Source organism: Urocitellus parryii, chromosome 9, assembly GCF_045843805.1.
Source record: "Urocitellus parryii isolate mUroPar1 chromosome 9, mUroPar1.hap1, whole genome shotgun sequence".
In the NCBI taxonomy this organism is placed as follows: Eukaryota; Metazoa; Chordata; class Mammalia; order Rodentia; family Sciuridae; genus Urocitellus; species Urocitellus parryii.
Genome location: NC_135539.1, coordinates 37091445 through 37113419, shown reverse-complemented (window position 1 = coordinate 37113419; position 21975 = coordinate 37091445). Strand labels below are relative to the sequence as shown.

Below are 21975 nucleotides of genomic sequence, written 5' to 3'. Positions count from 1 at the left end.
TGGGTGGCACAGGTGGCTCTGTCTCAGGATCTGCCCAGCATGGAGGAATCACCAGCATCCCAATGGGTCACTGTACCCTAAAAGGAGATGAGCCATCTACAGATGGGCACACAGAGAGGGACAATTCAGCCAGTGGCTTGAGTTTTACTAGACACAATGGCCCTGTTATCACACGCACAGGGGCAGCTGAGTTGACGTGGTACTTACCCTGCTACCTCTTAAACATGCAGAACCCAGATTAAGAACACAGAGTGGGGTGGGGGTGGTGGCTCAGTGGTAGAGCGCTGGCCTAGCACGCTTGAGGCACTGGGTTTGATCCTCAGCACCACATAAATGTAAAATAAAGATATTGTGTCCACTTAAAACTAAAAAATAAATATTAAAAAAAAAAGAACACAGTGTGACTTAAGCTGGGGCCCAGGGGATAGTTCATTCCAAATAACCAGAATCTTTTAAAGAATTATTCACTGATTTCGATTTCTGCTGTCATTTAATGGTATTAGAAGCATATGACAACTATAAAATTTTCATTTGAACAAAGTGTACTAAAATGACGTACACGATTTAGGAAGGCAGGCAGGAAATCAGACATATCAAGTAAAGTCAGAGAATCCAGGTGGATAGCCTGTGTGTGAGTCCCCAGTGTCCAAAAGATGGGGTTTGCCAAGGACAAATACAGATGTGCTGAACTCTGGAAAGAAAAGTAGCCACAAGCGTACAGGAGAAAATCCAGATGGCAGGGGCTCAAGTGCACCCCTGCCCAATCAGGGACTTTTGCTGACCCAAGGGGAGCTTCTAGATGGCTAAGCTAGGAATTAAAATGGGGGAAAAAAACCTGAGTAGGAAACAAAAGGCTACACAATGCAGGCACAGACTCCAGAGAGTAAGCTCAGCCACATGACTAGTCAAATAAGTGAACAAGGACATCCACCCCCGGGGCATGGGGGGTGGGGTGTCCATATCCAGAGTCACTATAATACCCGACCAAAATGTCTAGGTTTCAATGGAAAAGTTAGGAGACACATAAAGGAACAGGAAACGGTGACCAACCCATGGGGGAAAGCAGGCAATGGGAAGTACTTTCAAAGGGGCCAGCTGTTGGACTTGGTAGGCCAGATGTCAGAGCAGCCACTACGAGATATTCTAAAAACCAGAGGAGGCCATGCCTGACTAATTCAAGGATGTGCGACAACACGGTATTTTAAACAGAGACCTGTGGAGGTGAGCACTGTAAGAGAACCAGGTGGAAATTCTGGAATTGAAAAATATAAGTAATTGAAAACGTCACTAGAGGTCAGTTTTACAGCAGATTTGAGGGGATAAAAACAAAAGCCAGTTGGTATGAAGATAGCACTGGAGATTGTGCGACTGGAAGAGCAGAAAGAAAAGTCATCAAAGGAGCACCAAGCAGGCACTGGGGCTAGCTTCCCGGGGCTGCTGACCACCATGCACTGAACCCCAGGGGCAACAGCCTGAAATAAGTGTCTTGCAGCTCTACAGGCTGGAAGTCCAAGACACAGCCCTGGCAGGGCCAGGCTCCTAACAGAACAACCAGGCGGAAGAGCCACAAGGAACTGGAAGCCTTGAACAGCTTGGTAAACTCATGGAGGTTCACAGAACGTTCCCCATCACAGAGCGCACAGCCTGCTGCAGCCCAGTGAATGCAAGCCCACAGTCGGCTCTAAGCCAGGAGGGTTCAGGCAGAAATCCTGCAGGGTGTGTCTGTCTCTGATCACAGTGGGAAGGAAAAACTCAACAAGAGAAAACAATGTGTAAGTTCACAAATGTGTGGAAATCAAACACATTCCTAAACACACAATGGATTGAAGAGGAAATTAGAAAACACCTTGGGGGTGGGCACAGGGGGGCACACCTATGATCCCAGAGGCTCTGGAGGCTGAGGCAGGAGGATGGCGAGTTCAAAGCCAGCCTCAGCAACTTATCGAGGCCCTGAGCAACTTAGTGAGACCCTGTCTTAAAAAAAAGAAAGAAAGGAAGGAAGGAAGGAAGGAAGGAAGGAAGGAAGGAAGGAAGGAAGGAAGGAAGGAAAGAAGAAAGAAAAAAAAGAAAACACCTTAGGTAAATGATTTTTTTTTTTTAATTAAAATGTGGGGCTGGGGTTGTGGCTCAGTGGTAGAGCACTTGCCTAGCATGGGCGAGGTCCTGGGTTGGATCCTCAGCACCACATAAAAATAAGTAAATAAAATAAAGGCATTGTATTCATCTACACCTAAAAAGTAAATATTTTTAAAAAATTAAAATGTACTTAAATTGAAACTTTGAGCAGGGCTCAAAGGGAAACGCAGCTATAAAAAAGCGTCTTTATTTAAAAGGCCATAGCAATAGACTACTCTTCCAGTTCAAAGAACAAAAGCAGATTCTTGAGGGCAATTTACAGCTGCAACACCCATATGAACATGAAGACCTTGGGTGAATACTAACCTTCTACCTCTAGAAACAGAAGAGAAAGTTAACCCCAAAACAGGTAAAGAGAAAGTAATAAGGATGAGACTGAAAAAATGAAATTGAGAATAGAAAAAAGAATTTAAAAAAATGAGACCTAAAATTTATTCTTTGAAAAAAAAATCAACAAAATTGACAAACCTTTAGCCAATTGATTTTAAAATGTGGTGGTGGGGGGAAGTGAAGACACTAAATTACCAAAATATGGAGTAAAAGCGGACATAGCCACTGACCTTATAGAAATAAAGAAAAGTCCAGGGCAATATGAGCTCTCTAACAAACATCAAAAGACAAACTGGATAAATTGATACCAATCCTTTATAAATTCTTCCAAAAATGAGAAAAGTAGGGGGTACTTTTCAATTAATAATATGATGCCAATATTACCCTGACACCAAACCAGATAAAGAGATGTCAAAAGAAGGCAAACTACAGACCAATGTTCCTTATGAATACAGATGTAAATATCTCAACCCATGACTAGTAACAACATACAAAAGAAGGTTTTATGTATATATATATAAAGGGTTGTATACCACGAACAAGCCTGATACACCACTAAAATGAAAGGTTGGTTTGACATAGAAAAATAAGTGTGGTATTACTGTATTACTGGAATAAAGGACAAAAAATATGATTGTCCCAGAAGCTGTAGAAAATGTGACAAAATCTAACACCCATTCACAATAAAAATATTGAACTAACTATGAAGAGAAGAGAATTTCCTCAATCTAATAAATGGCACTGCCAAAAATCCAGAGCAACATTATATTTAATGGAGACAGACTGAACATTTCCCTCCTAATATTAGAAACAAGACAAGGATGTCCTGATGTCCTTTCTCATCACTTTAACTTAAACTGTACTGGGGTTCTAACTACTACATTAACATCAGAAAAACTAATTCTAAAAAATCCATACTGGAAAAGAAGAAGTAGAGCTACCTCTGTTCACAGGCAACATGATCTTATCTACAAAAAATCCTAAGGAATCTATTAAAAACTATCAAACAAGTTTAACAACTTTGCAGGAAACAAGATTAATATAAATTTTAATTATAGTTATATATACTGGCAGTGAAAAAATCTAACATAAAATTAAGAAAATTCCATTTATGGGATAAAGAAAATGCGGTATATATACACACAGTGGAATATTATTACTCAGCCATGAGAATGAAACCCTGTCAATCATGTGTGACAACATGGATAGAACTAGAGATCATCATGTTAATTGAGATGTCAGGCACAGAAAGACAAGAACTGAATGATCTCTTATGTACACTATAAACAGCTGATCTCAGAAGTTGGAAGTAGAATGGTAGTTACTGGAGGTGGGGAGGGGGTACAGAGAAGGATTGGTGGAGAGGTATAAAAAGTTAGAAGGATTTAGTGCTATTAGAGCACAGTAGGGTGATTATAGTTAGCACTAACTTATTTATATTTCAAATTAGCAATGAGAGGAATTTAAATGTTCCCAAAACAAAGATATTAGCATGGGTACGCTAATTACCTTGTTTTGATCATTACACCTTATACACATGTATCAAAGTATCACTGCACCCCATAAATATGTACAATTATTATATCAATTAAAAATTACCCAGATGCAGTGGTGCATGCCTGTGATCCCAGATACTTGGGAGACAGAGGCAGGAAGATCCGAAGTTTGAAGCCAGCCTCAGCAACTTAGTGAGATCCCATCTCAAAATAAGAAATAACAAGGGCTGGGGCTGCAGCTCAGTGGTAGAGCACCCCTGAGTTTAATCCCCAGTACTGCAATAATAAATAAGGCCAGCATGACAGTAAAAAATTAGCTGCAAATCGTGTATCTGATAATAGACTGGCATGCAGAATGTATAAAGAAATCTTACAACTGCAGCTCAATAGTAAAAAGACAACTCCCCCCAACCCTTTTCTTTTTTCTGTGCTGGGATTGAACCCAGGGCCTGTGAATGCTAGGCAAGCCTCTACCCCAGAGCCACTCCCAGCCCCAAACCCAATTCTTTAAAAAGAAAAAAGATCTGCATATGTATTTTTCCCAAGGAGATATTCAAATGACTAGTTAGCATGGGGAAAGATGTTCTATGAATATTCTAAAGCTATTGAAATTGTACAGTTTTAAATGAGTGAATTTTATGGCATGCAAATTATATTTCAGTAAAGATGTTTTAGAAAAAAGGATGAGTTAATCTACATGAAGTTAGGAAAACCGGCTACTTGGGGGGAAAAAAAGTTGGATTTACCTTTCATTTCATGACAAAATAATTTCAAGTGGATTTAATATCTATATGTTAAAAAAACATGTGAAAAATTAACTGAGGTAGAGGGCCTAGCTACCTAGACTGAGCCCAAACTGACAGAACCTATTCGTGGTCTTGAACTCACTGTTGGCCAGTTCTGGTGGCCAGTCCTCGTTAAATACTTGGATGAAACAGGAGACCAATAAAATGTGAGTGAATTTGAAAACCTCCATTTCATTTAGATGGAAGAGGGCGAATGTCTCAGATGGTCTCTGGTCTGCAGAGGAAAGAATTGCTTACAGCAGTTTAGAATTAGGCAGTTCTATCTACCCAGGCCCTTAGCACACCTTCTGTTTCTTTTTTTTTTTTTTTAAAAAGAGAGAGAGAGAGAGAGAGAGAGAGAGAATTTTTAATATTTATTTTTTAGTTCTCGGCGGACACAACATCTTTGTTGGTATGTGGTGCTGAGGATCGAACCCGGGCCGCACGCATGCCAGGCGAGCGCGCTACTGCTTGAGCCACATCCCCAGCCCACACCTTCTGTTTCAACCCTGGAGTTCTGAGAATTCTATCTGCTGGAGCTTATGGGAGAAAAAAAAAAAATAGTCATTTGATAATGTGCATGGCCCTCTGAAGATGCACATGGCCAGCATGGCTCACCAGGAGGCACCAGGACCTCAGCGGTCTCCCTGCTCTGGGTCTGGCATCCTATTGCAGGCTGGGGAACAGGGGCCTGTGTCCAGAGCAGGCAACATGGAACCTGCCACAGGGGAATGCCCACCATGTCTCTGTTCATCCTGGGAAAATGCAAACCCTTCCCAAGTGCTAGCTAGCTCTGAAGCCGTCAGCCATCAGGTCCAGATGCCTCTTCACCCTACTATGCACTGTGGTCAGCAAGCCTGCCACAGCCAGGTGGGCAAGCGACAGGCACTCAGAAGGTGTCCTAAAGGCTCATAAGCATGCCCAGAGGTGCTCTATTCCCAGGGCTGGGGAAAAGGGGGACCTGACAGCCTCTCTTCTCAAGAAGGTCTTGACTGATTTAGGAAAATAGATCCAAGCTCAGTGGAAAAACCACAATCCCCAAACGTCTGGGCTGGAGCCTGAGTGTTTTCCAGACTGATTTCCTCAAGACCAAGGCACCTGGTGGTAAGCTCTTTGTGTGCTCTCTGAGCCTAGGGCAGGGCCTGACATGGAAAAGGTGCTTAATAAATGTTTATTATATATTAAAAAGATTTATAGCAGCATTGCTTCTAATAGCAAAAATTGAAACCCAGGGGGTTGGGGTTGTGGCTCAGTGGTAGAGCTTGGGATGCATGAGGCACTGGGTTCAATTCTCAGCACCACATTAAAAATAAATAAATGAAAAGGTAAAATATTGTTGTCTATCTTCAACTAAAATAATAATAATAATAGTAATAATAATAAAATCCAAAGGAGTAAAAGTAAGGAAATAGATGAAAATAACAGGGTTGGTATTTTAAAAATCATGTTCTTAAAAATATTTGAATCTGAGAAATGTTAACAAACAGCAAAGGTCACAAAACTACAAATCTCTATCTATCTATCTCTGTATATACATGTTTGGGAAAAGATGCATCTGGAAAATATTAGAAGAAAATACACCAAATGTTAACTGGTTTTCTGTAGGTGGCCAGATTACTGAACAACTTTCCAAATTTCCTATAAAGGGCTTGAATAATTTTTTTTTTTAAAGAGAGAGAGAGAGGAGAGAGAGAGAGAGAGAGAGAGAGAGAGAGAGAGAGAGAGAGAGAGAGAGAGAGAGAATTTTTAATATTTATTTTTTAGTTCTTGGCGGACACAACATCTTTGTTGGTATGTGGTGCTGAGGATCGAACCCGGGCCGCACGCATGCCAGGCGAGCGCGCTACCGCTTGAGCCACATCCCCAGCCCCAACATGAATAATTTTTAAAATCCAACTTAAGCAGTTCCTAAAGTTCAAAGAGGGAGGGTTGGTGATAAAGCTCAGTGGTAGAGCCTTTGCCTAGTGTGCAAAGGCTCTGGGTTCCATCCTCAGCACCAAAAATAAATAAATAATAAAAAAATAAAGAAATAAAAAGAAAATTGCAAAAGCAGTAACTTGAGGGCCCTGCAGACAGTCAGGCCCCCCAGAAGGTACAGGACCTGGGGTACCGGCAGAAAGCCCAGCAGCACCAGACCCCATCTTTGGTGAGCTCCGCGCAGCGCTCCTCCGAGCTCTGCAGTGGGTGGAACCTTCCCTGGGTTTGACAGTGCCCTCGATGGAACGCCAATTGCTGTACATGGCTCAAGCCCCCTTCGGAACCCTCCTCTCCCCGACCCCACCTCGGGGCCTCTGCACCTGCTGAACTCGCGTCCTCTGTCTTTGCGAGCCGAGAGCAGGGACAGGAACCACATCTGGGACGCCCTCCGTTTTGGGAAAGATGCATCTTTTCCCCCCAAAAAAAGTCAACTGAGGCACTCTGCACCTTTCGGTAGGGTCTTGGTCGTACTTAGTAGGCTACCGCCTCATCCCGGGGACCCTCCGCCCTGGGGGTAATGCAGCTCTGCCCCTCTTAGTCTCCAGCACGCGGGGTGCATCCATTCCGCCTGGGAGAAGGGTGGCCCACCTCCTCCTCCTCCTCCAGGAAGCCCTCCGACCGGGGGGCCAGCGGCTGCCCAGAGCTTCCTCCCTCGCCCGCGGTCGCCCAAAGCACTGGTGCGGGGCACTCCTCACCGGGGACCGCGGTCGCAGACTTGCAGCGCGCGGGCGGCGCAGTCCGGGAGGGCTCCCTGGAAGCGGCGGCTCGGCGGATGGGCGGGCGGGGCCGGGAAGAGGACTCGCGACGCGTGGGCCCCTGTGCGGTAACAATAGCCCGCTGCCCACCACCCCAGGAGGCCGCGCGCGCTTACCGTCTCAGAGGCCGCCTCCACCAAGCCCTGGCTCATGGCTGCAGCGCTGCCGGGCCGCCGCAGCACTCGGCACCGCGATCCAGGTCCGCGGTCCGCCAGGCCGCCCGCTGCCATGGCAACCGCGCCACGCCGCGGGCCCCGGATGTGGCCGCGCCCCGTGAGCCGGGCGACCGTAAGCCAACGCGGAGGTGGCGGGCCGACCGGAAACGCTCCCGGAGTTCCTGGCTCAGCGGGGTGGAGCGCAGGCCCGAGAGGTGCAGAGCCGCGCTCGGCTTCGGCGTGCTTCCCGGCTGAAGTTCCACAGAGGCTTCGCGCCGCCCTTGCATCTCTCCCCATAGGAAGAGCAAGGGGACGATTAATCAGGAATGCGTTTTTATCAAGTTAATGTGGAAAGACAGAGATGGCTTGTCCAGGCAGTCCCCAAGATGCTTAGGATATTTGGGCTCCAACATTCAGGTTATTAGCAAAGGTGGTTTGCTGTCTCAACCCAGGCCTCCAAGGCCCTCTGTCCACATCTTCTCCATTCCCTCTCCCTGCTTTATTTCTCCAGGATCTGACACTTATCTATAAGAACATGCAGTGTCTGGACTGGAAGCTGCTGGCAGTGGTTCTGTGTTCACTCTCTGGAACAGGGTCTGGCAGGAAGCAGTTATTCAATATATAGAGACTTTTTATTTATTTGTTTATTTATTTTTAAACAAATAGACATTTGATTCCAGCGAGTCCGATGACCTTGGCCTCTGCTTCAAGTGGAGCGTGAGAAAGGGCTGTGGGGCTCAAATGAGTCAGTATGTGTTCAAGGTTGAGAAGAGTAACCTGCCCCATAGTGAGGATAGTGTGGCTCTGTTGCGATTTTATGATGGAGGGATGAACAGACTAGGTATGCTTCACTGGTTGCTAGTTCTCTTATTCTGGCCACCACCCCAAATTATGAGTCTGTGGTCCTTTTCCCCCCTCAGTTTCCCCATAATTTGTGTTTTCATTGGGGCCTCCCCTCAAGCAGGGTAGTCCAAGCTGGTTAATGGTAGAAAGGTCAGAGTTTGGAGACTCACTGTTGTCTTCTTGTCTGCAAAATGACAATGATTCCAGGGATTTTTTTTTTTTTTTTTTTTTTGTATCAAAAGAGGAAACAAAATTTAGCACAGTGCCTGGCACATAGTTAGCACTCCTGAAACAGAAGCTAACAGGTATAACAGTCTTTGTAAAAACTTCCATTTGCACCAGGCTGGTGGCACATACCCATAATCCCAGCCAGCCTGGGTGATTTAGCAAGACCATATCTCAAAATTAAAAAAGGGTCTAGGAATGTAGCTCAGTAGTAAAGTGCCCTGGGTCCAATCCTCAGCATAGGGTGGGGAGCTTTTCATTGCTTCCAGGAATTGATCACGATACACCAGGTTTTTTTTTAAAATTATTTTTTAGTTGTAGTTGGACACATTACCTTTATTTTTTTTTTAATGTGGTGCTGAGGATCGAACCCAGGGCCTCGAATGTGCTAAGTGATCACTCTACCTCTGAGCCACAACCCTAGCACCAGGGTTTTGTTGCCCTCACTCCTGGGGCTTCCCAATGTCCTGTCCTTCTCATTTAATGATAAATACAGTGTATGTCTATGACCTTTTCTCTATGGTTCTAAACACCAAAAACTTCTGAAAATTTTTCATAATTCATTGGATGGCAACACCTATCCTAACCTTCCAGATGACACCTTGGAAGGAAAACTGAGCCAAAATGTGAATAGTACCCATCCTCCTGGGACTACTATCAAGCACAGCACCTAGCGCCATACTATTCTATGTTTTACTTTCTCCAAAGCTACCCAATCAGGTAATATCCGTACTCTAGTAGGATCTCATTTGGAGTTGGGTGTGGGAGGAGGGTCCCTGCAAGGGTCAAGGTAGTTGTCCAAAGTGCTGTCCCCATCTAGTCAAAGTTGTTGCTGTTGTTGTTTTAATTATTTTTGTATACATTTTTAGTTGTTGATGGACCTTTATTCATTTATTTATATGTGGCGCTGCGAATCAAACCCAGTGCCTCACACATCCTAGGCAAGCGCTCTGCTACTGAGCCACAGCCACAGCCCTAGACAAAAGTTTTAAAAGTCTCACTTTTATCTTAACATCTATAGGAATTCTGCTTTCCATTTACTAATATAAAACTAGTTTTCGCTTTAAAAGCTCGCTGCAAAGCTGACGCCAAGGGAACATAAACTTTGTTTACCTCCCCCCCCCCCCCCCACCGTGGCTTGAGAGCTTCTGGTACACACAGGAAAACCCAGTTCTGAGACCTGAAGGCCAAATGACCAATGACTTTGGCTCCTGAACCAAAGCGCCACTTCCTGGCACGTGCTCCGCTCCTCCTGCGGGGCGCAAAGGCGCGGGCTGGACGAGCCGGGACCCGCCCCCAGAGCCTGAGCCTGCCCCCTTCTCCGGAGCCCCCCTCGGGCTCGCTGCGTCCACCGAGGCTGAGGCATATACCACTGAGCGTCCTGGTGTGGGGGGAGACAGATCCGAGCAGCAGGTTCGGCGCGAGCCTCGCCCCCGTTACGCTCAGCTTGAACTGGCTCCGCCAAATCTCAGCCCTCTGGGCATCAGGAGCGGCCTCCTGGGAAGCTGTCACGGGTCCCCACGCCTACGGCCCCACCCTCCCTTTCCTCCGGCTCGGCAAATGGCACAGTCTGAAGGCCGGGCCCCGGCGGCGTGGGGCGGGGCCTGCGCCGACGTGGGGCGGGGCCCGGGCGGCGTGGAGGAGGGGCTTGCGTCGGTGCTCGGAGTTCGAGCGGGTGAGGTGCGCGCGGGGCCTGGGTCGCGGCAGCTGGCGGGCGGGGTCGGAGCGAGCCGAGGGCGGCTTCGGGCTCGGCGTGCGCGGGCCTGGACTCGGTCCCCGCGCGCCCGTGGCCTCCAAGCTTGGCCCTTTGCGGCTGACGCCCTCAGCGGAGCCACAGCAGGCACACAGAAGCGGGCCTCCAGCCCAAAACCGAGTCGGTCGCGGGAGGGCGCTTCTTATCCGGACTCAGCCTGTCAGGGGACTGACTGACGAACACCCCAGTCCAGGCCCACAGACACCCGGGTCACTTCCCGGGCGGGACACGCAAATTCACACTTTGGTCTTAGGGGACAAACACACTGTCCCTACTGCACACCGCTGTTGGATTGTCACTTATTACCGCTGACACTGAGGGGACAGACCCTGGGATGCCAGGATAGAGGATCCCCTATACACGTGGTTGATTATAGAACTCCCAGCCGCTATTTGACTCTGGCCCACTTGCAGTTAGATCAGCATGCATTTGTGTCCCCTGTCCCACCGCAGCCAGTAAAAGTCAGTGAGCACCAAAGACCTTGTGGTTTAGGTCAGTCTTATTTCCTGGCACCGCTCCCCCAGGACTCCAGGCTCTGCAGTCCTTTGAACGTCTGGGCCTCCCCAGACTGAGCTTGATATTTATCTGTACAGCTTAGAGCTCCAGTCTGAGTTGAAAGTTCTGGGGCCTCTTCCAACTCCTAGCAGGCTTCATAGGCTGCCCATGACTAGGAATCTGGAGCCAGGCATGAGGTTCCTCATGTTTCCTTTGCAGGGACCCTTGAGGATCATGGACCCTGAATGCTCCCATCTCCTCCCAGCTCTCTGTGCTGTTCTGGCAGATCCTAGGCAGCCAGTGGCAGATGACACTTGTTTGGAGAAGCTGTTGGACTGGTTTAAAACAGTGACAGAGGCAGGTAAGATAATGGTGCTGCTGTTGGCTGTTGGCCAAAGGCCAGAGGATGGTGCAGAGCATGGGATAAGGTGCCTGGGGTTCTCCTGGCTATCTGGAATCTTTCTTTCACTAACTAGAGACTCTGGGAAGCTGACTGGGGACAACCCAGGCTGAGGTCCAAGGCACCAACCTGAGAATCTGAGTTTGAAATTCTTAGCATATCCCTGTTCAGATCACAGTAGTTGTTTGCAGAGAGCATGGGCAAACTATTTTGTTGTTTTCATTGCATTTTGACTTTTTAAAAAATTTTAAATATTTATTTATTTTTGGTACCAGGGATTGAACCTAGGAGGTTTTACCACTGAGCTACATCCCCAGCATCTCTCCCTCCACCCCTTTTTTTTTTTAAGTCTCATTAAGTTGCTGAGGGTCTTACTAAATTGCTGATGTTGACCTTGAATTTACAACACTCCTGCCTCAGTCTACCGAGTTGCTGGAATTGCAGGCATGTACCACCATGTCCAACTTATGTTTAAGAAGTCAGATTTTTTTCTTTCTGATTTTGAAAGTATAAGACTTGAAAAGCACAAAGAAATAAAGAGAAAAATTAAACCACTGTTGATATTGTATTTGCTAGTTTTAAAGTGTTTAATTTAGTTGGGGGTGGTGATGCACACCTGTAATCCCAGTGACTCTGGAGGTAGGAGGAGCACAAGTTTGAAGCCAGCCTGGGCAACTTAGGGACAACCTGACTCAAATATAAAAAAGATTGAAACATATAGCTCAGTGGTAGAGCACCCCTGTCCCAGTACTATCAACCCCCACCCCCAAGACACCAAATTATCTGATGGGAAATCTGTTCTGACAGTTAAAGGAGCTCACTTTGGCTTTGGATCTGCTTTCCTCCATGTTATTATCTAGCACTTTAGCTTCTTATTTCAGAACCCTTCAATAATGATTTATTTTTAGTTTTTTAAAAATAAATCATACAGCTTAATTTTTAATAAACTTTATTTTGGGAAGTATTTTTAGTTTTGCGCTCGCTCAGTGCTTCTTGGGGCTCACCCACGTGCCTATTGGTTGTTTCTGGCTCCCTCCTCTTCTCTCTGCTCTCTTTCCTCTGACAAACTGAAGGCAGCTCTTTGGTAGTCCTTCCCACACTCCCCACCCCTGGATACTCCCAGCCCTTGATATAAAACGTCTTCCCCACCCCATCGGTACTTTTGGATCCTGTAGTTATGACTCTGAATCTGGGGACAAGGGTCTATTCCATTGTACTTGTTTGCATGGAACATTGTCCATTTCGGACAAAAGTAATCTTTTGGGAGGTAAAAATTTGTCTTGCTTCAATTTATCTTTTTTTTCCCTCCTCCCTGTGGTACTGGGGATTGAACCCAGGAGTGCTCTACCCCTGAACAAAGTTCTCAGCCCTTTTTATTTTGAGACAGGATCTCGCTAAGTTCCTGCAAATGACCTCAAATATGTGATCCTCCTGCCTCAGCCTCCTGAGCAGCTGGGATTACAGGTGTGAGATACCATGCCCTGCTCACATATCTTCCTCATATTCATGGAAATAGAACATGTTTTCAGGGTTCTTGCCACATGTGCTTTTTGAGGTGTTGGCTCCCTGCTTTCCCCATTAACAAAGTTAGAAGACATTTATTGCAAATATTCCTTTCCAATTGGACTGCTCAGTTCAGCATCCTGAGGAAAAGAGTTTGGAGTCATATCTGGGGTGGTAACCTGTGTCCCTGATGACCACAAGGTTATGCCTGTCCCTACAGAGTCCAGCCTCCTGCTGCTGCAGGAGAACCCCTGCCTGGTAGAGCTCCTGTCCCATGTTCTGAGACCACAAGACGTGAGCCCCAGAGTCCTCTCCTTTGCCCTGCGCCTTGCTGGGACATTTGCGGCCCAGGAAGATTGCTTCCAGTACCTTCAGGTGAGCTTGGGCCTGCCTGCATGTCTGGTGGAGATCCCAGAGGCCGTCTCAATCCCCACTTCTCAGAGGCTGGCCCTTCTCTGGTGACTTTACCCCTGGTGTTATTCCCCTTGAAAAAATTCACCAGGAATATTGGGGCTCAGGAGGGGATGTTTTGGAATCAGGCAGAACTGGGATTGGCTCTCAGCTCTGAACTGCTGCATGCCTTGCCAAGTTCCTGAGCCCCCAGCTCCTTCCCACCTCAGGAGAGACTTAGGCCTGTCTCAGAGGGTACTGTGGAGATTCCATGAGATAACAGAGGCTCCACCTGCAGACCCTGGCTGGTGAATGAGTGGGTAGTGAGAGCGTCTGCATGCGAGAGGCTCGAGGGTGGCCCGCTCGGTGGCAGATGCCTGACACCAGCCTCCTGGCACTTCAGACTCCCACGAGGGCATATAAAGACAAAGCTATGTTCTCCTGTCCCCTGTGCCAAGAGTCCTGGGGACGTTGTACCTTTTGGGAGTCACTCGGAGAAAGAAGCATATAACCTCATAAGATTAGGTTGCCTTTCATGAAAGGCTGCTGACTACCCTCCAGTCTCCGGGAGCTGGTTCCGTGTGTGCAGGGTCAAGGCACACAACCTGTTTGTTGCAGGCCCTCAGTTGAGGGTGCACCTTGGGCCTGAGTGGGGCCTAACATGGCCATGGCTGCACATGAGGGACACTATGCTGGAGTTGAATTTAGAGAAGGATCCAGAGACATCATAGGCAGGGCTTCCACCTGCTGCACAGTCAGAAACATGTCCTGGGGCCCCTCCGTCCCTCCCCTGGCACCTACGATGAGTGAAGGATTTCCTGCCCCAGCAGGGCAGGCAGCAATTGATTGGGAAGCCCCAGGCTTGGGTGGGCATGGCTGACAGCCATTCTGTAGTGGGACCAGGGGCTCAGGGAATGGCCAGGCTGTCACCAAGGGTGTCCCCTTGGTGAGTCAGCATCAGGTCTTCCCTGCTGGCTGCTGAGACCCAGGGTGGCAGGACTCTTGTTGCGTGGACAGGAGATGTAGATGAGTGTACTAGGGTACACAGGAAAGTACATGGCAGGTGGCAGTTCAGCAGGGACCTAGTCAACTTTGTGGAAGCAAGACTGGGATCCTGGGCTGGCAGGGTTTGAATGGGTGCAGGAGTGGCCCAAACTAGGATCAGCCTGATTTACCAGGTGCTGGGGCATTCCCAAGGTCTAAAAATGACAGGGTGCAGGACCCAGAGGAGGTGAGGAGAGATTCCAGAGGTTGGCAGGATACAGGAAGTGTCAGGGGTTCCAGAGTCCGGAAGGTCATGGTGAGGGGCAGACCTTTGAAGATGATCTCCTGGTGCTGTCTTGGGGGTGTGATGTCTCAAGAGGAGTAATAGGAGAGAGAGACCTTAGTTGAAATCCTTTTCTCCCTTCCCCTGAAGCCCTCACTCCACAGAGGTGGAGCTGGCTGTGCTGGGGCCCCACTTGCTGGTCCCAGGAGCTGTCCACCTGTCCTGGAAGCACAGCTTCTTGGCAGCTGGTGTAAAGTGCCTCCTGACACTGCCTCATCCAGTCCTGCAAAACAGAAAGCCCATCTCCTGCCTGCCCCAAATTCCCAGAAACCTGCCGGGTGCCCACTCCTTTTTTGCCTCCCAGCAGGGGGAGTTGCTGCTGGGGCTCTTTGGGGAGACGGGAACCCTGGGCTGGGCAGCCTGGAATGTCCCCAGTGTGCGCAGTGGCTGGATCCAGGGCCTGAGCGCCCTGGCACGGCACCCCAGCGCCCTGCACTTCCTGGCTGACAGTGGTAAGTGTGGCCTGCCCTACCTGTCCCACCTGCAGGGCCTTGGCATGCCCCAGTGGGGGGCCCCAGGGAGCCCCTGCACCTCACTGAGCCTGGCCTTTTTACTTTGGGAGTGGTGGTGGCCCAGGGTTGCTGCCTTGAGCACTCGTGGTAGCCACAGAGGTGTTCATGCCCTTGGCTCCTAGGCCAGCCCCCAGGAGCCAGTCTTTGAAACTAATTCGAAATAATGAGGAGCCTCTGTGGGTTTGAACCTGGGTAGGTGGCACTCTCACCCCTAGGACTGCAGTCCCAGTCCTGTCTTGCTTTTGAGTGGGGCAGTGGTTTGGGGCTGGAAGGGGCCTCCTGGTGCTTGTATGACTCAGGCTCTTTTTCCTGGGGCTCTGAAGTTCGTGATAAAAGTTGTTCTCTGCCCTCCACATTTGGATTGACCCCCGTTTCCTCCCCTCAACTCTCCAGGTGCAGTTGACACCGTCTTCTCCCTGCAGGGAGATCCAAGCCTATTTGTGGCTTCGGCCGCCAGTCAGCTCCTGGTGCACATCCTGGCTTTGTCCATGCGAGGCGAAGCTGTGGAGCGCTGCAGCCCACAGGGCAGTGCCTGGCCTGCATGTGCCCAGAAGATCGTGAGCCACGTGGAAGAGTCCTTGCGCTCCACAGATAGCCCACAGGTCACTCAAGCCCTGAACGTCCTGACCACTACCTTTGGACGCTGCCACAGTCTCTGGACAGAGGTTCTCTGGGATCAGCTGAGTCCCCTCGTGGCCTGCCTGCTTGAAAGAGACCCCGTTCCAGCTGGACACTCACTTGTTGACCTCCTCCTCAGTGTGGCCCGGTCAGGTCCCTGGGACATGGCTGGTGGGGGATCTGGTGTGGGAGGTGGGTGCCCTAGGAAGTCTTGGAATAGCTGCTACACCTGAGAGTCGTTATTGGCAGCCAGAGATGGAGTTGCCCCCCCCCCCCGCCCCTGCATCCAGAATGCTGTCTTGAAGGGAGCACTCCTAAGGAGGGTCTTGACACTTTCACCCCTGAGAGCTACAGGGTGTGGGCACCTCCAGCCAGGGTCTATGGCAGTCCTGAATGGGTGTCATGGGGCTCGAGAGGATGGAGGAGTGATTTTCTCTCTCTGGGGTCCTCTGCAGTTCTCCTGTGTTCAGTTCTACAGACTGTGGCCTGTGGGAGACGGTGGCTCAGACTCTGAGCCGTCTGAGCCCCACTCAAGCTGGACCTCTGGCCCTAGGGACACTGAAACTCCAGCACTGGTACGATCAGCATTGCTTTGTGCCAAGCAGGGGCACTGGGAGCTGGGCAGAGAGGACAAGAGGGTGGTGCTCATGGTCAGGGAACCTCGGGAGCCAGGGAGAACAGCAGGCCTGGCAGGGCATCACGGGGGCAGGGGCAGGCATTGGTGCAGCTGATGGCAGCTTGTGCTTTCTTTAGCAACAGAAGAATGATTTCAAACAAGAGTTTTAGAAGATCCTCAGATGAAGCTGATTCTGAGAGCTGCTGTATTTGGGGCAATGAGCTCAAAGAGCCCCGTGGGGGTATACCACAGAGTGGGCCAGGTATTAGAGAGAAAAAGGGTGTGGAAAACTTTCTAATATCCCCAGCGGACTTACATGGGGGATGCTGATGGGCATAGCACCCTCCCAGAAAGGCTAGGAGTGTGAGGGCCTGCGGTCTGATGTCTGGATGGTCAGGAAAGAAAACAGACAAGAGCGTAGATGCAGGCACTTTGCACTCTAGAAGCTGCGAGCGTAGCTTCCTCTCTAGGTTGGGCAGGCCCTAAGAAAGGTCATCTCCAGTCACTGCATGCAAGGTGGAGCACACCTGGGCACTGCCATCCAGAGGCAGGGCCTCCCTGTTACCCTGACCAGACACAGCCCGTCTGAAACCCAGTGGTTGCTCCTGAGGATGCCAGGGCCAAACCTTGTGCGTCTTGGTCAGGATTGACCCTGACCTCCATCTGTGGAGTCCCCTGGTTAGTGACCTGAAGAAAGGCTGGTTCTCAGGCTGTGCCAAGCCTCCACTTTGTGCTGATTTGCTCTGGAGACAGGGCAGCAGCCTTTACTGGGTCCTCTGTCTCTAGTCCACAGGGACTGAGGACTCAGGCCTTTGGAGTCCTCCTCCAGCCCCTGGCCTGTGTCCTGAAAGCCACCATTCAGACCCCTGGGTCTCCAGGTATGCTTTGTGGTGTGGAGAGGGGGGAACCTGTGCCCTGGGCAGGTCCAGGGTTAAGGGAAAGATGATGATCAGCAGGTACCCAGCTCCCGCAAGCCCAGCTTTGCTCACATGCTGGCCTCCTACCATGTGAAGGTGACCAGGGAGTGGGCCCGCATCCCTGGACGAGCTGCAGCTCTGAACCTGGGCCCTGGCCTCTGCTTTGGCCAGTGATCACTTCAGGGAACTGTTCCTGGTTTGGCCTGCAGGCTTGCTGGATGGGACTGTGGGCAGCTCCCTGACCGTGGATGCACTCCTGTCCTCCAAGTCGGCCTGTGCGGGGCTCCTGTGCCAGACTCTGGCTCACCTGGAGGAGCTGCAGCCACTGGTATGTGTGACCCTGGGCTTATAGGCAGCAGGACTTGTGGCCTCTGCTGACCCTGTCTTTTTCCCTGCAGCCCCAGCGCCCCTCACCCTGGCCCCAGGCACCCCTTCTAGAAGCTGTAGTGACCATACTGCGACTTTGCAATGGTTCAGCTGCCCCCAGCTCCAGTGTGGGGGGCCGCCTCTGTGGGACCCTGGCTGGCTGCCTCCGGGTCCAGCGAGCAGCCCTTGACTTCCTGGGGACACTGTCTCAGGGAACAAGTGAGTGACATTGTGTCCTCTGCACGCGTTTCCTCTCTGCTCAGTCTTGCGGGAGCTGCCAAGGCCCTGCGCAGCCCCTGCTCAGCTGTCCCCTGCTCTGCCAAGGCTTGGGTTTGCCTGCTCCGTGCTGGAGTGGGTGGGAGATGTGGCTCCTGGGGCAGGAGTGGGGGTGACTCACCCATTCGTATCTGTCTTAGGCCCCCAGGAGTTGGTGCCACAGGTGTTTGCCGTCCTCCTGGAGTACCTCGAGAGCCCTGACTCCAGCCCCACGGTACAGGGACTGGTTCTGGGAGGCAGGCAGAGCTAGTGCGCCCTCCCCATGCAGGCCTCTTGGAATGGGGCCTTCGCATGGGCCTGCAGAGCTGCTGCTCTGGGCAGGGCTGCTTGGGGTTTGGGCCCAGGACCTGGTGTTGGTGAAGCTTACTTGTGAGGGGGCCCTTAGGGCATGGTGAGCCAGGGGGATGGTCCAGGCTTCCTGTAGGGAATTCTGAGAAAAGGGAATTGAGCCAAGATGGCCCTTATGCTTAAGGTCCAAATTCTTAGAAGTGTACCCATTTTGTTGAGGCACAGATTTGGAGTCATGTGCCATTGGGCACAGTGGGCAGATGTGGAGGCCGGGTTGGGGGTTCTTGGGGCTTTAAGGAAAGGGACCCTGGATAGTTTGTCCTGGCTTGATAGAGAAACCCCATTACCCCAGGCAGGACTCCAGGTGAGGGCTGCCCTCCTGTCCCTCTCGGTCTGGGAAGCTTGTCCTGGCTTCCACACTGGGCTTCTGCCTCCCGGCAGGGGCAGCTTGGTGCAGGCTGGTGGGCGGTGGCTCACCCCTGCTGCCCTGCAGCCTGCCCTGCCCTGCCCTGCCTGCTCTAGGTTCTGAAGAAGGCCTTCCAGGCCACGCTCGGGTGGCTCCTGAGCTCACCCAAGACCCCCGGCTGCTCTGATTTTGGCCCCCACATCCCGCTGTTCCTTGGAGGTAACCCCAGCCCCCGCAGGGGTACCCTGAGCCAAGAGTTGCAGGGTGGAGGCATCTGGGGGTTGGGCAGGAAGGTCCATCTGGCTCAAGGGCAGGGTGAATGGCCCTGGAGTCCACTCTGACCACCCTTCCTGCCCCAGAGCTATTCCCCGTGCTACAGAAGCGCCTGTGCAGCCCCTGCTGGGAGGTGAGGGACTCGGCCCTGGAGTTCTTCACGAATCTGAGCAGACACTGGGGAGGTGAGTACCCGGTGGAAAGAAGGCCCCTGTGTCCACTGGCTCTGGTACTCTGACCACATAGGCTGCCTTCGGGAGGTGAGAGGCAGGAATCAGCCCATGGTCACCGCTGCTGTGGGTGTTTGTCCCCCAGGGCAGGCCGACTTCAGAAAAGCACTCCTCTCTTCAGAGGCACCCACGCTCACCCAGCAGCTTCTCCGAGACCCTGAGAGTTACGTCCGAGCAAGCGCAGTGAGCGCCATGGCCCAGCTCTCTAGCCAGGGCCTACAGGCCACCCTCGCCAGCCCTGAGCACCCAGAGACCGAGCAGGTAGGAGGCAATGGGTTCCTCTGCTGTGTGCCCATGCCGCACAGCCATTGGTAGTTGTGTGCGTGTCCAGCGGTGTGTAGCCAGCTGGCTAGGTCTGTAGCAGTTGCTTCTGGGGACAGTGCTGGCAGGAATAGCCATGAGGAGCCAGGGACAGCTGGGCATGGCACTCACATTCTTCCCAGCACCTCTGCCTCTTAGACCCCCTCTCCCAGATGAGCAAATGACAGATGAGCTGAAGGGTAGTGTGTGCCAGGGCCTGTCACATGAGGGAGCCAGAGCAGCATGTGGCCTGAGCCTGTGTTCCCAGACTGGAGCCCTGGCTTCCTGCTGTGTCCCCAGCACTGCCCTCCTCAGTGTCTCCTGCCCTCTGCCTGCAGGGCCTGCTCAAGGAGTTCCTGCACATTCTGTCTGCAGACTCCGAGGGCTTCCCACGGAGGGCGGTCGTGCAGGTCTTCACCCAGTGGCTGAGGGACGGCCATGCTGAGGTCGCTCGGGACACGGAGCAGTTTGTGGCTACTGTGCTCCAGGTGGTGAGCCAGGACCTGGACTGGGAGGTGCGGGTGCAGGGCCTGGAGCTGGCGCAGGTGTTCCTGGCCCAGAAGCTGGGACAGCCTGCCCATTGTCCCTATGCAGTGGGCCTGCCTGAGGGCCCCTCGCCTGGCCTGCGCCCTGAGGTGCTGCGGAACCTCTGCCAGCCTTGGCTCCTTGAGTTTGCCTTTCGTGCCTTGTTTGACTGTGACAGACCCGTGGCCCAGAAGGCCTGTGACCTCCTCCTCTTCCTGAGAGACAAGACTGCTCCCTGTGCTGGCATGCAGGAAACTGGGGACAACCCCTGCCTGGACTCTGTGGAGGCTATTCTGCAGAGGTGGCAGGCGGGCGAGCAGGGCCAGTCCCTGGGGGACCCAGAGCCTGAGGCCATGCTGGCTGTCCTGAGGTCCATAGATCTGGAGGGCCTTCAGGGCAGGCTGGCTGAGAGCAGTGACCATGTGGAGAAGAGTCCACAGTCCCTCCTGCAGGACATGCTGGCCACAGTGGGAGTGCTGGAGGAGAACGAGGCTGACTGCTACTGAGGCCGTGCCAGCTCCTCCACAGGCCCTGCTTCCCGGCCCTGCAGCCAGGCTGCTGGGAGGGACTCTCCAGGAAACTGACCAAAATCCCCACATTCTGATATGTTATTTTAAAAGTGGCTTATTTTCTACTCAAGTAGAACTGAAGTCTTTAATCCACTTCAGGGTGATTTTGTACTTGGTCTAACACAGGGTTGGGTTTCCTTCCTTACCTGGCTGACAGTTTCCCACCTGTGTTCGAAGGGAGCTCCCTCCCCAGCAGGCCTGTCTCCCCAGCAGGCTGCACTCTTGGCCGCCCTTGTGGGTGAGGGCTTGTTTCTGGGCCCTCTGCTGTCCCAGTCTGTGTGTCTGTTGTGGCCACTCCAGCTCCACAATAGCCCCTGAAGTCGGGCAGCATGATTTCCATCAACTTTCATTTTTCTTTCTCAGAGTCGCTTTGCCATTTGGGGTCTTTTGTGACTTCACATGAATGTTACTGTTGCTCTTTCTATTTCTGTGAAAAGTGCCACTGGGCTTTTGGTTGCAACTGCCCTGGGTCCGTAGGCCACTTTGGGGAGCATAGCCATTTTAACACCACTAGTGATTCCCCCCTGAGCCCAGGACCTTTCCCCCTGTGTTTGTGTCTTTAGCTCCTTCCTCTGTCTTCCTGTCTTCAGTGTTCAAAGTTTTCACTCTGTAGTTACATTTATTCCTAAGTAATGTTGCTGTTGTTGTTGTTGTTTTTGGTGCTATACAAATGGGACCATTTTCTTCTTCAGGTGGTTCACCTTTAGCTGATGTTTGTATGTCATCTTTTGTATCTTGGAACTTCACTGAATTTGTTTACCTAACCATGTTTTGATGGAGTCTTCAGGGCTCTCTGCATATGAGATCATGTCATTGGCAAACAGATGGTGATTTTCTTTCTCCCCCTCTGATTTGATACCTGTTGTTTCTTTTTCTTGCCTAATCTCTCGGCCACGGACTTCCAGCCCTGCTGGGGAAATGGCGAGTGGGCTCCCTCATCTTGTTCCTGATCTTAGAGGAAAAGTGTCAGGCTTTCCGCTATTGAGTCTCATGTTGACTGTGCTTGTCACTCGTGGTCTTTATGAAGTTGAGGTACATACCTTCTGTGCCTAGTTTGTTGAGTGTTTTCATCATGAACTGCGTTGAGTGCTTTTCTGCCTCTATCAAAATGGCCATGTGATTTTATTCCTCTGTTAATGTGAACCATCCTTGTACCCCAGAAATAAATTCCATCTGATCATGGTGAACGAGACTTTCAATGTGTTACTAAATTCTGTCTGCTGATACTTGTTTGAGAATTTTTTTTTTTTATTTTTGAGAATTTTGTTCATCAGGAATGTTGGCCTGTAATTTTCTTTCTTGGGGCATCCTTCGCTGACTTTGTTATGAGGGTAAAGCAGGCCTTGTAAAATGAGTTGGGAACCATGACACTTTCAGGAGAAAACATAGGAATATAGTTCCTTGACTCTGGTCTTGGCAAAGATTTTCTTAAGATATAACACCAAAACTAAAAATGAACAAAACCCAAGACAGGTGCTGTGGCACATCCCATAATCCCAGTGACTTGGG

The 21975-nt window shown here is 50.7% G+C and overlaps 2 protein-coding genes across 4 annotated transcripts in view; one reads left to right on the top strand and one right to left on the bottom strand.

The window, feature by feature from the left end:
* Positions 1-7690, bottom strand: part of Iqce (IQ motif containing E) — a 48068-nt gene extending 40378 nt beyond the window's left edge. Inside the window, exon 1 of the mRNA XM_026405680.2 lies at positions 7596-7690. Within this exon, the coding sequence (XP_026261465.2) occupies positions 7596-7631 (36 nt within the window). The 5' untranslated portion in view covers positions 7632-7690. The remainder of the gene's footprint in view (positions 1-7595) is intronic.
* Positions 7691-10274: 2584 nt separating this feature from the next.
* Brat1 (BRCA1 associated ATM activator 1) lies at positions 10275-21651 on the top strand. 3 transcript variants are annotated; one of them, XM_026405707.2, is made up of 14 exons: positions 10276-10382; positions 11170-11311; positions 13074-13228; positions 14875-15022; positions 15476-15848; positions 16156-16275; positions 17103-17194; positions 17443-17561; positions 17632-17818; positions 18016-18089; positions 18686-18788; positions 18929-19027; positions 19158-19333; positions 19711-21651. In XM_026405707.2, the coding sequence occupies exons 2-14, from the start codon at positions 11185-11187 to the stop codon at positions 20401-20403; spliced, it is 2466 nt and encodes an 821-aa protein (XP_026261492.1). In that variant the 5' UTR covers positions 10276-10382; positions 11170-11184; the 3' UTR covers positions 20404-21651. The 3 variants fall into 3 exon arrangements, with proteins under 3 accessions (XP_077658743.1, XP_026261492.1, XP_026261493.1); XM_026405708.2 differs by having other exon boundaries at positions 10300-10377; XM_077802617.1 differs by lacking the exon at positions 14875-15022 and having other exon boundaries at positions 10275-10382; positions 15505-15848.
* The last annotated feature ends 324 nt before the right edge of the window (positions 21652-21975 follow it).

Coding starts and splice junctions, on each gene's coding strand:
- Brat1 (XM_026405707.2), top strand. CDS start 11,185: ATGGACCCTGAATGCTCCCATCTCCTCCCAGCTCTCTGTGCTGTTCTG. Junction 16,276..17,102: donor ACACTGAAACTCCAGCACTG/GTACGATCAGCA, acceptor CTCTGTCTCTAG/TCCACAGGGACTGAGGACTC. Junction 19,334..19,710: donor AGCACCCAGAGACCGAGCAG/GTAGGAGGCAAT, acceptor CTCTGCCTGCAG/GGCCTGCTCAAGGAGTTCCT.